The 14,067-nt window shown below is 46.0% G+C and overlaps 1 protein-coding gene across 1 annotated transcript in view; it reads right to left on the bottom strand.

Moving 5' to 3' along the window:
• The window catches only part of GRIK5 (glutamate ionotropic receptor kainate type subunit 5), a 344,153-nt gene that overhangs the window by 64,737 nt on the left and 265,349 nt on the right, over positions 1–14,067 (bottom strand). The window contains exons 2-3 of the mRNA XM_030213069.1: positions 10,280–10,417; positions 7,787–7,951 (exon numbers count right to left, since the gene is read on the bottom strand). Of these exons, the coding sequence (XP_030068929.1) occupies positions 7,787–7,951; positions 10,280–10,364 (250 nt within the window). The 5' untranslated portion in view covers positions 10,365–10,417. The remainder of the gene's footprint in view (positions 1–7,786; positions 7,952–10,279; positions 10,418–14,067) is intronic.

Here is a 14,067-nt window from a genome sequence, read left to right as displayed (position 1 = left end):
AGCTTACAATCTAATAGACAAAAAATAAATAAAGTAAGCAAATCAAATCAATTAATGTGAACGGGAAGGAAGAGAGGAGGGTAGGTGGAGGCGAGTGGTTACAAGTGGTTACGAGTCAAAAGCAATGTTAAAGAGGTGGGTTTTCAGTCTAGATTTAAAGGTGGCCAAGGATGGGGCAAGACGTAGGGGCTCAGGAAGTTTATTCCAGGCGTAGGGTGCAGCGAGACAGAAGGCGCGAAGTCTGGAGTTGGCAGTAGTGGAGAAGGGAACAGATAAGTAGGATTTATCCATGGAGCGGAGTGCACGGGAAGGGGTGTAGGGAAGGATGAGTGTGGAGAGATACTGGGGAGCAGCAGAGTGAATACATTTATAGGTTAGTAGAAGAAGTTTGAACAGGATGCGAAAACGGATAGGGAGCCAGTGAAGGGTCTTGAGGAGAGGGGTAGTATGAGTAAAGCGACCCTGGCGGAAGATGAGACGGGCAGCAGAGTTTTGAACCGACTGGAGAGGGGAGAGGTGACTAAGTGGGAGGCCAGCAAGAAGCAGATTGCAGTAGTCTAAACGAGAGGTGACAAGGGTGTGGATGAGGGTTTTGGTAGAGTGCTCGGAAAGAAAGGGGCGGATTTTACGGATGTTGTAAAGAAAGAAACAACAGGTCTTGGCGGTCTGCTGGATATGAGCAGAGAAGGAGAGAGAAGAGTCAAAGATGACCCCAAGGTTTCGAGCTGAGGAGACAGGGAGAATGAGAGAGCCATCAACAGAAATAGAAAACGGGGGGAGCGGGGAGGTGGGTTTGGGGGGGAAAATGAGAAGCTCGGTTTTGGTCATATTTAATTTCAGGTGGCGTTGAGACATCCAGGCAGCAATGTCAGACAAGCACGCTGAAACTTTGGTTTGGATGCAAGGTGAGATATCAGGGGTAGAAAGGTAGATTTGGGAGTCATCAGCATAGAGATGGTAGGAAAAGCCATGGGATGAGATTAATGAACCAAGGGAAGAAGTGTAGATAGAAAAGAGGAGGGGACCAAGAACAGAACCCTGAGGTACGCCGACAGGCAGAGGAATAGAAGTAGAAGAGGATCCACCCGAGTGAACACTAAAGGTGCGGAGGGAGAGGTAGGAAGAGAACCAGGAAAGGACAGAGCCCTGGAATCCAAGTGAAGACAGGGTATCGAGAAGTATGTTGTGATCGACAGTGTCAAAAGGTAGTAGAGAAAAAGGTAGTAGAGAAAAAGATTGTAATTGAATTCAAGAAAGCTTGGGACAAGTATTTGGGATCTCTAAAGGAGAGGAAGGGATAGTAGATGATATGGATGGGCAGACTAGATAGGCCATATGATCCTCATTTGTTGTCATTTTCTTTGTCTTTTCTGATTCTAAATGTGCACCTGCTTTTGTTGCAGGTACTTTTTAAATGTAAATGAGGTGGATATCCAAAACTAGTTGCATTCCTTGACCAAACATCACCCTAGTAATGCCTGCAGAAATACGCAGGAAAAAATATGTGGCTTGTTGACAGATGGAGTATGTATATCTGCATAGAGAGTGGACAATAATTAAGCTATTTCTGTGGTCACAACATCATTTCATATTGCCCTTTTAGCAACTTACACCAGGTTCACACACACAGAATGAGTGGCAAAGACAGGGACTAAAACTGAAGCACAGATAGGCTTAACTCTGGGGTAACTAATGCTTTGAGCAAGTTGGAGGGATGAGTCCCCTTCTGAATTTCCAGCCAGCTGCTTGGCGGGAGGTGATAGTCCCCTTCCAAACTTCCAGTCAACTGCAAAGAAAGGATCCTCTGATAAGACATTCCCTCTGATGATGCAGCCATGGAAAATCTCAAGGTTGCTCTTTTGCGCTCTGCCCTCTCCCTGCCAAGAAATGTTGATGCCGTCTGGTGGCCAAACAGATATTCACAATGGAGAAGGGTAGTTAGTGGGGTTCCTCAGGGGTCTGTGCTAGGACCGCTGCTTTTTAATATATTTATAAATGATTTAGAGATGGAAGTAACTAGCGAGGTAATTAAATTTGCTGATGACACAAAGTTATTCAAAGTCGTTAACTCACGACAGGATTGTGAAAAATTACAGAAGGACCTTACGAGACTGGGAGACTGGGCGGCTAAATGGCAGATGACGTTTAATGTGAGCAAGTGCAAGGTGATGCATGTGGGAAAAAAGAACCCGAATTATAGCTACGTCATGCAAGGTTCCATGTTAGGAGTTACAGACCAAGAAAGGGATCTGGGTGTCGTCGTTGATAATACACTGAAACCTTCTGCTCAGTGTGCTGCTGCGGCTAGGAAAGCGAATAGAATGTTGGGTATTATTAGGAAAGCTATGGAAAACAGGTGTGAGGATGTTATAATGCCGTTGTATCGCTCCATGGTGCAACTGCACCTTGAGTATTGTGTTCAATTCTGGTCGCCGCATCTCAAGAAAGATATAGTAGAATTGGAAAAGGTGCAGCGAAGGGCGACTAAAATGATAGCGGGGATGGGACGACTTCCCTATGAAGAAAGACTAAGGAGGCTAGGGCTTTTCAGCTTGGAAAAGAGACGGCTGAGGGGAGACATGATAGAGGTATATAAAATAATGAGTGGAGTGGAACAGGTGGATGTGAAGCGTCTGTTCACGCTTTCCAAAAATACTAGGACTAGGGGACATGCGATGAAACTACAGTGTAGCAAATTTAAAACAAATCAGAGAAAATCTTTCTTCACCCAACGCATAATTAACCTGAGGAAATATTTCTTCACAAAAAGCGTGGAACAGCCTCCTGGTGGAAGTGGTGGGAAAAAAAAAGCAGCATCTGAATTCAAGAGAGCTTGGGACAAGTATATAGGATCTCTAAGGGAGTGATAGGGAGAGTAGATGGCATGAATGGGCAGACTGGATAGGCCATATGGTGTTTATCTGCTTTTGTTTTTCTATGTTTCTTTAAGGACACAAATTCTCTTCATAAAATAGTAGCACAAATTCTACCAAAATAGCATCTAAATTGTAAGCCCTGATATTTTCAGATGTAAATATTAGAATGTAATATACACCTGTAAATAACAACTCCACCCTGCGCATTCCTACTCGATAAGCACATGCCTACTTTCACCACACATACCTTTAGGTGTAACCACATTTTAGAAAAGGCTTTTACACACATATATTTGCATTTTACTTATGAAAAGAATTTATACAATTTTCTCCATAAAGTGACTCATTTGAGGTCACACACAAGGTCAGAAGCAGAGGCTGAAATTAAAACACACAAGTTCCATCAGTTTTCCCATCTCTGATCAGAAAAACATCAAACCTTTCTCCACAAACTTTGCTTCTTTTACAGTTAACAGTTGTAGAGACCCTAGGAATTCTGCAGTAAATTGCTTGCAGAGAATCCTGAAGACCCTACCAATAGCAGTATAAGTTAGACTTCACTATGACATCATTAGTTGCTGGGAAGGAGTGGTACACTTTTGATCTTTCCAGCCCTGAACTGATTCTGGAAGATAGAAGTGCCCCCCCCCCCCCCCCCCAGGGTTACCATCCTGCTTATAATCGAACGAGAAAAACGCCCAAGTTCCGACCTAAATCGGGAGATGGACGTTTATCTCACAAAAACGAATAAAGCAGTATAATCGAAAGCCGACCTTGGACGTTTTCAACTGCACTCCGTCGCGGATGCGGACAAAGTTGACGGGGGCGTGTCGGAGGCGTGGTGAAGGCGGAACTGGGGCGTGGTTATCACCCGAACAGAGATGGGCGCCTTTCGCCGATAATGGAAAATAAGTATGCGTTTGTAGGTAGAATTTAGGGCACTTTTCCTGGACCCTGTTTTTTCACGAATAAGGCCCCAAAAAGTGCCCTAAATGACCAGATTACCACCAGAGGGAGTCGGGGATGACCTCCCCTGACTCCCCCAGTGGTCACTAACCCCCTCCCACCACAAAAAAATTATGTTTCACAACTTTTTATTTTCACCCTCAAATGTCATACCCTCCTCCCAGGCAGCAGTATGCAGGTCCCTGGAGCAGTTGTTAGGGGGTGCAGTGGACGTCAGGCAGGTGGACCCAGGTCCATCCCCCCCTACCTGTTACAATTGTGCTGCTTAATGCTTAGTCGTCCAACCCCCCCAAACCCACTGTACCCACATGTAGGTGCCCCCCTTCACCCCTTAGGGCTATAGTAATGGTGTAGACTTGTGGGCAGTGGGTTTTGAGGGGGATTTGGGGGGCTCAACACACAAGGGAAGGGTACTATGCACCTGGGAGCTCTTTTACCTTTTTTTTTGTTTTTGTAAAAGTGCCCCCTAGGGTGCCCGGTTGGTGTCCTGGCATGTGAGGGGGACCAGTGCAGTACGAATCCTGGCCCGTCCCACGAACAAATGCCTTGGATTTATTCATTTTTGAGCTGGGCGCTTTCATTTTCCATTATCGCTGAAAAACAAAAACGCCCAGCTCACACATTGTCGAAAAAAACATGGACGTCTATTTTTTTGCGAAAATACGGTTCGGTCCGCCCCTTCACGGACCCGAACTCGGAGATAAACGCCCATGGAGATAGACGTTTTCGTTCGATTATGCCCCTCCATATGTCTTGATTCCCCTCTTTTTCAGGGGACGAGGGTCTGGGTGATTAACAGCCTGCCCGCTTGTCAGGGTTTCTGGGCAGGCAGGCAGACGGGTAGCTTGCTTGTGGACCTCACGTACCTTAATGCACCCTGGCGGTCTAGTGACCTCTTCGGGTCAGGAAAGAACCCCACTCTTTCCTGCCCGGCGTTGCCACTGACCCACTCACTGCCAGTGCCGCTTCAAAATGGCTGCCGAGACGTCAAGCGGCTGCCTTGTGAGGCTTCCACAGAAGTCTTGGCAGCCATTCTGAAGCAGCGCCAGCAGCGAGCGGGTTAGCGGTAGCTCCGGCAGGAAAGAGTAGGGTTCTTTCCTGCTCTGAAGAGGCCACTAGACCACCAGAATGCAATAAATTACGGGAGGGGAAGGGAGGTGGATGGAGTTGTGTGGGTGTGGGGTGCGTGGGTGGAGGGAAGAAGGGAGGGAGAAGCTGTAAAAAAAAAGGTGGGTGGAGGGAGGCTGGAAAAAAGACTGGGGAAGGGGACGTACATGGGGGGAGGGAAAAGGGGGAAATACAGCACATGGATAGAAGGGGATGGAGAGAAGAGAAGAGAGAGATATGCTGCTCATGGATGGGAGAGAAAGGAAAGTGGTACATGCTCATGGATGTTTGCTTTTTTGGAAATGTACCTCTTTTCATTTTGCATTTAGTAGAGTACAGAAGAAAATGCATGTCTTATAGCTTTCTTGGGGGATCAAGGTGACTGTGCGGCGGAGGGGCATGGGAGAGCAAGGCAGGGGCAGGGTGGAGTGGGGTTGGAGGCAGAGCTACATTTTATTTTTGTCTTCTTTTGTCGTGGGAAATATGGTAACCCTAGCCCCCCCCCCCCCTTCATTCTGATCAGAGGAGGAGATTTGGTATTGGAGGGAACTACTCAGGGGCATTACACCCTGTGAAGGTTTCAAATCTGTGGTTCTGCCACCTAGTGGTTGACTATGCAGGAAGAGAAAGCTCTTCAGCCTAAGGCCGTAGCCAGCATTTTAAATTATTGCTTATCATTTATTACATTTGCTCAACTGATTGACTTATCCAGAACACAGCAGTGTACAATACATACAAATTATTACTAAAAAAGAGTAGAAAAGAATGCCAATAATCAATAGGAAAGCATACTCACTCATAAAAAAACAAGAGCTAAAACATTCAAACAAATTAAAAAGATAATTTAATTAAAATGTACAAACTGCTCGACCTTGGAGAGAGAAGAACTGAAAGCCTGAACAAAAAAATGTCCCTTAAGCAAACGCCTAAAGTACCTTAAAGAATCGTCCTCCCATAACCACTGTGGCAATGACACAGGATGGGTGTGACATTAAAAAAGGCTCCTTTTCTTGTATTTGCCAACTGTACCTGTCACAGAGCAGGGACAGTTAGCTGAGATGCACTACCAGACCATTTGAACAAGAAGTGGGAAACCCTTCTCCCTAAAAGCCTTAAAAATCAACATCAATACTTTAAAAAGAATTCTATATTGCACTGGATGCCAATGGTAATGTATATAAACAGGGGGTCACATGATCAAAAGAATGAGATCTGCCCAAAAGATGAATCTCAACATTTTGCAAAGTTTGCAACTTCCAAAGGTTAACCGCCGACTGTCCCAATAATGCCACATTACCATAATCAACCTATTGGGGGGGGGGGGGGGGACTTCAAATGGTCATGATCCGGAAGGGACCTCCATAGATGCATCATTATTCTGCGCCTCAGCAGAGGTCACACAAAACATTGACAAGCACTGTTATAAATACACCTGATTTCTCTAATCAGAAAGGTATGTAAGTAGAAATCTAAGAACTGATAACAGTAATCAGTGACCACTTAAGCTCTGTGCTGTATTTGGGCCAGTGGGGGTAGGAAACCTCCTGCACCCAGTCTTATGGGTCGATGTTTGTTTGTTTACTCTTTCCAAAAATACTAGGACTAGGGGGCATGCGATGAAGCTACAAAGTAGTAAATTTAAAACAAATCGGAGAAAAGCTTTCTTCACTCAACATGTAATGAAACTCTGGAATTCGTTGCCAGAGAATGTGATAAAGGCGGTTAGCTTAGCAGAGTTTTAAAAAGGTTTGGATAGCTTCCTAAAGGAAAAGACCACAGACCGTTATTAAAATGACTTGGGGAAAATCCACTGCTTATTTCTGGGATAAGCCGCATAAAATGTATTGAACTTCTTTGGGATCTTGCCAGGTATTTGTAACCTGGATTGGCCACTGTTGGAAACAGGATGCTGGGCTTGATGGACCTTTGGTCTGTCCCAGTGTGTCAATATTTATGTACTTATGTTGAAAACTTAATGCTGGCACTAGAGGCAATTAGTGCTGGACTAGCATTGGCATTAGTGAGTGCAGAATGCTCCGAGGGCTCTAGCACAGGAGACAATGTGCACGCCAAAGATTAGTGCAAATAGCATGCAAATGTAGTCAAACGGATGTTAATTAAGGCATTTCCTATTCCCTCCCAATGTTCAGAGAACAGCACACAGAACAAAGCCACCCTTACCGCTGAAAACCTAACGCCAGCTCAGATCAGTTGCTAGGGTGCTTGAAGAGAGGATTTCTCACAAGTCTTTCTTTAAAATCTGCTGTTTTTTATTTAATTTGAAAACAGAAGGAAGCCCGTGCAAGCCCCTAAGCGCTGGTAGTGAGAGACGAATGTGTGCGAGTCAGAGCAAACCCAAAAGTGAAAGCACATATTGGCACCTGTTTCCTGCTCTGAAATATAAGCCTTCCAAGTTAAAAAAAAAAAAAAGCTTATATTTAAAGGCGCAGTAAACAGGCGTTAATGTGCGTTTCACTTTCAGGATTGCCTGGTGCATGTGCACAAGGGCTGACCTTACAATGACACTCTACTGCGCATGCCCCAGCTTGCTTTCACTTTTACAGCGCACATATAATTTGAATATCATTTCCTTTGAGCATCAGAGAGCAAGTTCTGCGCTGTTCCAGAGGTATGGGTTCTGCGTTGTTGGCTTTACTACACGAGTTCTGAACATCAGCCCATTAAAGTTTGGGAGTAGAGAAGACATTGAACTAATTGTATAATTCCAGCTGGGCGCCCGGGATCTTGCCTTATGCCTTAAACCAGCTCTGAGAAAATAGAGCTCCCTTAAAATTCAATTTAAACATCTATAAATAAGCAGCCCATCCCCTACTTACTGGTGTCTGTGGTCTCGTACTGGCTGTCTGTCTGTAACTCGAAGATTTCCACTTCCACCCGAGCTTTGGCTGGAGTCTCAATAATGCTGTTGATGTGTTCTCGTGCCAGGGCCAGAGCCAGTCTCTCACCACGGCCACACACCGTCTGATCGTCTAGAATAGCGGCTGCAAGATCTTAGAGGTTACTACCATATGATATGAAACACAGACATAGCACTGCTATGTCCACACAAAGACATGATATCATTCTGGAATGCTTTAAATCATTTGGTGCCATATGGCAGCAGCTACCTCCAGATATGGGAAATTGCCAGTCTCATCCACTGCAGAGACATCATGGCTGAAAAAAAGATAGGTTGTGTTCTTATACACACACATATTCCAGAAATCCTCCTGCAGTTAAACACAATGGATCAGTATCTTGTCTATTAGTGGTTTGTGAAAAAAGAGTAACACAGCTCAGTTATCCACAGCCAAGTTGGCTCTGCAGTATCTAAGACTGACAAAAACTTATTGTGAGCAAACATGATCAAAGGCTCGCAAAGAAGAGTTAAGATTATATCATAGCCTTTGTGACTCCTCTCTAGGAAATCTGTGTTTCCGCCACAAACTCATGCCACCTCTCCTCTAGCCTCATCCCTCTAATATGATGTTCAGAATCTGCAAGGGTAGGGAGGGAGGACATGAGGCAGGCCCTGATTGACTACCTCCCTGCCATGGAAGAAAGACTTCTAATGTCTAACAAACATTTATGTCCCTGTAATTCCATCTACAAAACTTTCTTACATATTCGGCCACAAACACTGGTTTTCCTTCTCCTACTTCTGGTGATGTTGGTGCCCCTTGATGTCTCTGGTGTCACTTTGTCCTCAGAGGACCTCAGGAGACAGCAACTTTGGAAATCACCACAAACTTCCACGATATTTTGGGAGCTACTGTACTCACGTGTTGGGAGGGCCAAAAGGTAAATGTTTTGCCCCTTGAAAGCTAAGGGGTCAAAATTCAAAGCGATTTAAATGGCCAAAAGTGGGCCATTTAAATCTCATGTGCAGGGCTATCTGGGGATATTCAGAATGACTTAACCGGATAGTAGTATCTCCTCTAACCACTTATGCCTAAACCGGCTAATTTGTGGGCAGCCCGGGAGAAGAACTAGCACTTATACAGAACTTAACTGCCTAACATGTTAACCAGATAAATGGGATCACATAAATCACAGTCCTAAGTTCATCTGGTGTAGTTTACTGAATTTTATTTAATTTAATTTGGCATTTATATTTATTTATGCGGTTAAGTGCTGATTATTGCACTTCATCACATCAAGGATAGCCAGCTGCATAAACCTGGATATTTAATGCCAGTGCCTGGAAATTGTCCGGCATTGAATACCTGGGAATAATGCTGGGAGCAGCCAAAGTAATGCTGACCGTTGCCAGCTGAATATTTACCCCGTAGAGACTGAGAAAGGATTTGGCTCAACCCTTTCTTAGTGGTTCATGGAAAGTTACCTTCAGGTACAGTAGATATTTTCCTGTCCTCAGAGGGCTTAAAATCTGAAGGGTTGATATTCAGAGATTTAAGCGGCCAGGAGAAGCTCCTGGCTGGTTAAATTGCTTCTCCAGGACTAACTTGGTTTATTCAGCAGTCCTTAACTGGATAGTGCCACCCAATATACTATTACTGCCCAATATTCAGCGCTTTTTAACCTTCCTGGCCGGTTAAATAGCCTAAAGCCAGCTATCTCGGCTAAATATTGGCACTTAGCGGCTAGCCCAGTCACCAGCTACGTCACACAACACAGCCAGTTAGCACCAATATTCATTGGCTGACCAGCTAAGTTTAGCAACTCGCATAAATAGCAGGTCTATCTTTGGCCACTATAACTTAGCTGGTCAGTCGGCTTAACCGGCTATGTTCAGACCGCCCCCCAAAAAATGGAAATTCAATGCCAGTCACTGGATACAGCCCGCCGCCCGGCATTGAATTTTCAAGTTCACCGCCGACTGCGGGAGGCAGCCAGGCTAACTCCTGCGGTCTGAATATTGGCCTCTTAGTGCCTAAACCGAAACCGGCTATTTTGTGGGCAGCTCAGGGGCGGAACTGGCAATTTTTGGTTATGTGCCGATATTCAGCACTTAACCGGATAAGTTAACCAGATAAATAGGACAGCATAAAACCCAGTTAAGTGCTGAATATCGTAATTAACCAGATATGTGTTATCTGACTATGTTTAACTGGGTATTCAATGCGGGTGCCTGGACACGGCCTGGCATAAAATATCTGGGGATACTGCCAGCGGTGGCAAAAAAAATGCTCACTGCTGCATATCAACCCCTAAGTTTTCTATACCTGGGGCAATAGAGGGTTAAGTAGCTTGCCCAAGATCACAAGCGACAGCAGCAGGATTTGATCCTTGGCTTCCTTGGTTCTCAGCCTGCTGCTCTAGCCCTTAGGCTGCTCCACCATTCAAGAGAGGGACGGACAAAGGCTCACCCATGCGCAGGGAGGACAGGACCTGTTGGCTCCGCTTGGTAAGTGAAAGAATCAGCAGCAGTAGCAGGGCAGGCAGAGTCAGCATCTTCTTCTCCTCCTCATGGAGAAGGATCGGGGTCGCGGCCTCACTGTCGCCACCTGCAGTCAGTGAAGGGCAGAAACAAATTCAGCATCTCAGGGAAGCACTATTCCTTCACAGCAAGATATCATCACAGAATCAGCACTCCTGGGCAGCTGGTAAAAGCCTATTCTAGAGAAGAATGTAGACACCAACATTTCTTTATAGAATACTAGCCTAACTACAAAAATGCACGCCTATAAGTTAGGCTCAAGAACTTACACCAACCATCAGTAGTGTAGCAAGGGTGGGGTGGTGGGGGTGATCCGCCCCGGGTGCAGGCAGTAAGGGGGTGCATGAAGCAGGCGCGCAGCTGTTGGCTCTGCCAGTCCTGTGCCCCCCCTGACATTACTTTCTGTTCTGGGGCAGGGAACCAGCAGAGCCGACAGCCGCGCACCTGCTCCGCACACCCCTCTTGCTAGGAGGAAAGGTGGGGGGGTGCAGTGGCAACCTACCACAGGTGGCCGACAAGCTAGGAACACCACTGTCAGCCACAGAACTGGCGTACATGCGTACATTATAATATTCTATGTGTGATGTACATGGAAGTCCTGCTCATGCCTGATCAGATTCTACTTATATGTATACCTACCTGTAAAACAGGGCCGCCGAGAGACTGGGCCAGGCCCAGGGCAAGGCCGCCCCCAGGGCCCCGCCCCCGCCCCCCCATCCCCCCCCAAGGTCATCGTTGTCGTCACCCCCCTCCGTCCACCACCGGGCCGGGCCCCCCCTAATTCAAATCATAGCGCCTCACCTTGACCTCGCTCCATGTGAAAGAAGCGCAGCGGTGGCAGTCTGCAGATCGCCTCCCTTCAGGCCTTCCCTCCCTGTGTCCCGCCCTCGCGCAAGTTTCGTCAGACGAGGGCGGGACACAGGGAGGGAAGGCCCGAAGGGAGGCGATCTGCAGACTGCCGCTGCTGCACTTCTTTCACACGGAGCGAGGTCGAGGCACTATGTTTTGAATTCAAGGGGGCCCGGCCCGGTGGTGGATGGAGGGGACTGCCGGGCCCGGGAGACTTTGTCCCCCCTGCCGCTCCCTCTCGGCAGCCCTGCTGTAAAATACATGCTATGCAAGTTATGCTTAGGCCTAATATTCAAAAGGTTTAACCATGTAGAAAAGGCTCCTGCCCACTTAAACCCTGCTGAGGTGGCCATCCAGCAAATATTCACTTAAGCAGTTAGTGGCGCTGAATATTGCCTGTGACTGCCCAAGCACTATCCAGTTAGTGTCGAGGCAGTCTGGGGGTGCAGCCAGCACTTAACTAGTTAATGGCAATATTCAGTCCACTAACCGGCAAAGTAAGCGGATAAAGTTAGGACAGCAAGAAGGAAGTCCTTACTTTATCTGCTGAGCTCACCGGCCATCAGTTTGAATATCAGCTGGCCCAGCATTATAGCTTATAGTTTATTAAAACTTGCTAGACTGCCCTAGCTGACAGTGCAGTAAAGAGCGGTGTACAGGCTAACATTTTTAAAAGAAAAGAACTCCAATATTAGATAGAAAAGAAAACAGACACACAGAGAAGATAGTGGTATAGAAAAGAAAAATGGGAAGGTATAAGAAGGACTTCCTGCTGGGGACTCAAAGCAGCTGGTCAGTCTGGCCCCTCAAATGCCTGTTTAAAGAGCCAGGTCTTCAAGGAAGATTTAACAATTTTAAAGGAAGATTCAGAATTAAGGAGGGGGGGGGGGTATTCCATATATGTGGAGCAAGGAAGAAAAGAGCACTGCGTCTAGTGGATTCGTAGTGGGCCATTTTTGGATTCTCATTCAGGGAATGAAGAAGATGAAAAGAAGAATAAGGGATCGTAAGGCAGGCGAGGTAATTGGGAAGACCAGAACGAAAAGCATGGAACGTGAGGATAGCATTGAATATCTGGGGTGAATTCAGCCCGCGGCTGTCAGCAGGTTTAAAACTGCTGACCGCCATGGGCTGAATATTCACCCTCTTATATTTACAGAATAGTGCATAGGTGGAATTTTGGCATTCCTGAGATAAATATTCAGTCAGCAGTGGTGAGCATTTTGCTGACCACCATCGATGTCATTCACAGAAGTTCAATGTGAGGCCATGTCCAGGCTTCGGCATTGAATATCCAGTTTATGTGGCATCAGCTAACACATAGCCAGTGAAGTCAATATTCAGAATTTAACCGGCCATGGGTTGTCACATAAAGATAGGACTGTGTTTTATGCTGTTACCCTGGCCAGTTAAGTGCTACTGACTCCACCCCCATACTAGCCAGTTTTCACTTAGGTGCTAACCACTAATTTTCAGCACTGATAACTGGATCGGTGCTGGTGAAAATTAACAGATATTATTATTATTTATTACATTTGTACCCTGCGCTTTCCCACATGCAGCAGGTTCAGTGCAGCTTACATAGTAAAAAGCATTACAGAGGACAAGTAAGAAGAAATTGTGAACTGAGATAAACATAATGGCAACAGTGCCCAAGAATATATGAATTGGAATAGGGGCGGTAGACATGAAAGGAAATCCCCAAACAAGCCATTTAACCAGTCAGTGGCCATTTCTGGATGGCTAAATCTGTGTATATGTGCACACATCCTAAGCATATATGCCATTATTCTAATGAAGTATGCACATTATCAACACATAACTGTTCACATGTATTACATGAATTACCTTCCACAGGCTTAAGCATCTCTTCTGCTGCCGGGCCAAATTCTCATGATAATAGCCGTGTGATTTTGAAGCTCTTATCGTGAGACCTTGGCTGGGCAGCAGGAGATATGGCATTTAAGCGCTCCTCTAGCTGCTGGAGAGGAGTGGAATTGAGTAATTTAATTAAGGAAATCTGGCATGACACAACACAGCAGCCTTGTTAAAAATAAGCAGTGTTCTGCCTCTGTCCACTGGGTCCTTTTCTTAATTGGGTTCCTCTCCCCTCCCTTCAACTGCAGGAGCTCCTTGGGTGAATTTTGGATCATGGGGGAGAAGGAAGAATGTAATACAGAGAGAAAAAATCCCTGGAGAGTGAGAATTAAGGCTCATGATGTCAGATCCCAGCCTGGTTCTGACTGGGCTGGACTGAACTGCCAGCTCAAAAATAAAATCACTACAAAATCACTGCTTCTCTAGTCCATGCACAGCACTGGGATCAGCACTCCTCGGTCCCGCACACAGTCCTGGAATCAGCACTCCTCAGTCCCACACACAGTCATGGAATTAGCTCTCCTTTGTCCCACACACAGTTTAAAAATTTGCACTTCTCTCTCCCACATGCAGCTCTAGAATCAGCGCTTCTCTGTCTTGAATCACAGTCTTCTGTCTCAAATACAATCACAGAATAATAAGTGATCCTCTATCCTGTATCCCACATACTAGAAGTAGCATGCCTCTATCTATTGCATAGCCATGGTATGAGTGGCCCTGTGTCATGATAAACACTGCAACTGAATTCATAGACTGCAGAATGGGGTGGGCTACAGGGGCCATGGTTCCCACCATCATTTTGTCCAACAAAACGTCCGCAACTACAGAGCTTAATGGAATGGCTAAAGATTGGTTTGTTTGGCCCCTCCAACCTGCTCCTGACTGAATCTGTGTTCATCTGTCCCTCTATCATGGAATAAGCACTCCACACTTCCATTGGAGAGCCACAGAATGAGAGCACCTCCATTCCAAGCACAGCCCTGAAATCAG

Source organism: Microcaecilia unicolor, chromosome 8, assembly GCF_901765095.1.
Source record: "Microcaecilia unicolor chromosome 8, aMicUni1.1, whole genome shotgun sequence".
NCBI lineage: Eukaryota > Metazoa > Chordata > Amphibia > Gymnophiona > Siphonopidae > Microcaecilia > Microcaecilia unicolor.
This window is presented reverse-complemented; position numbering and strand designations above follow the sequence as displayed.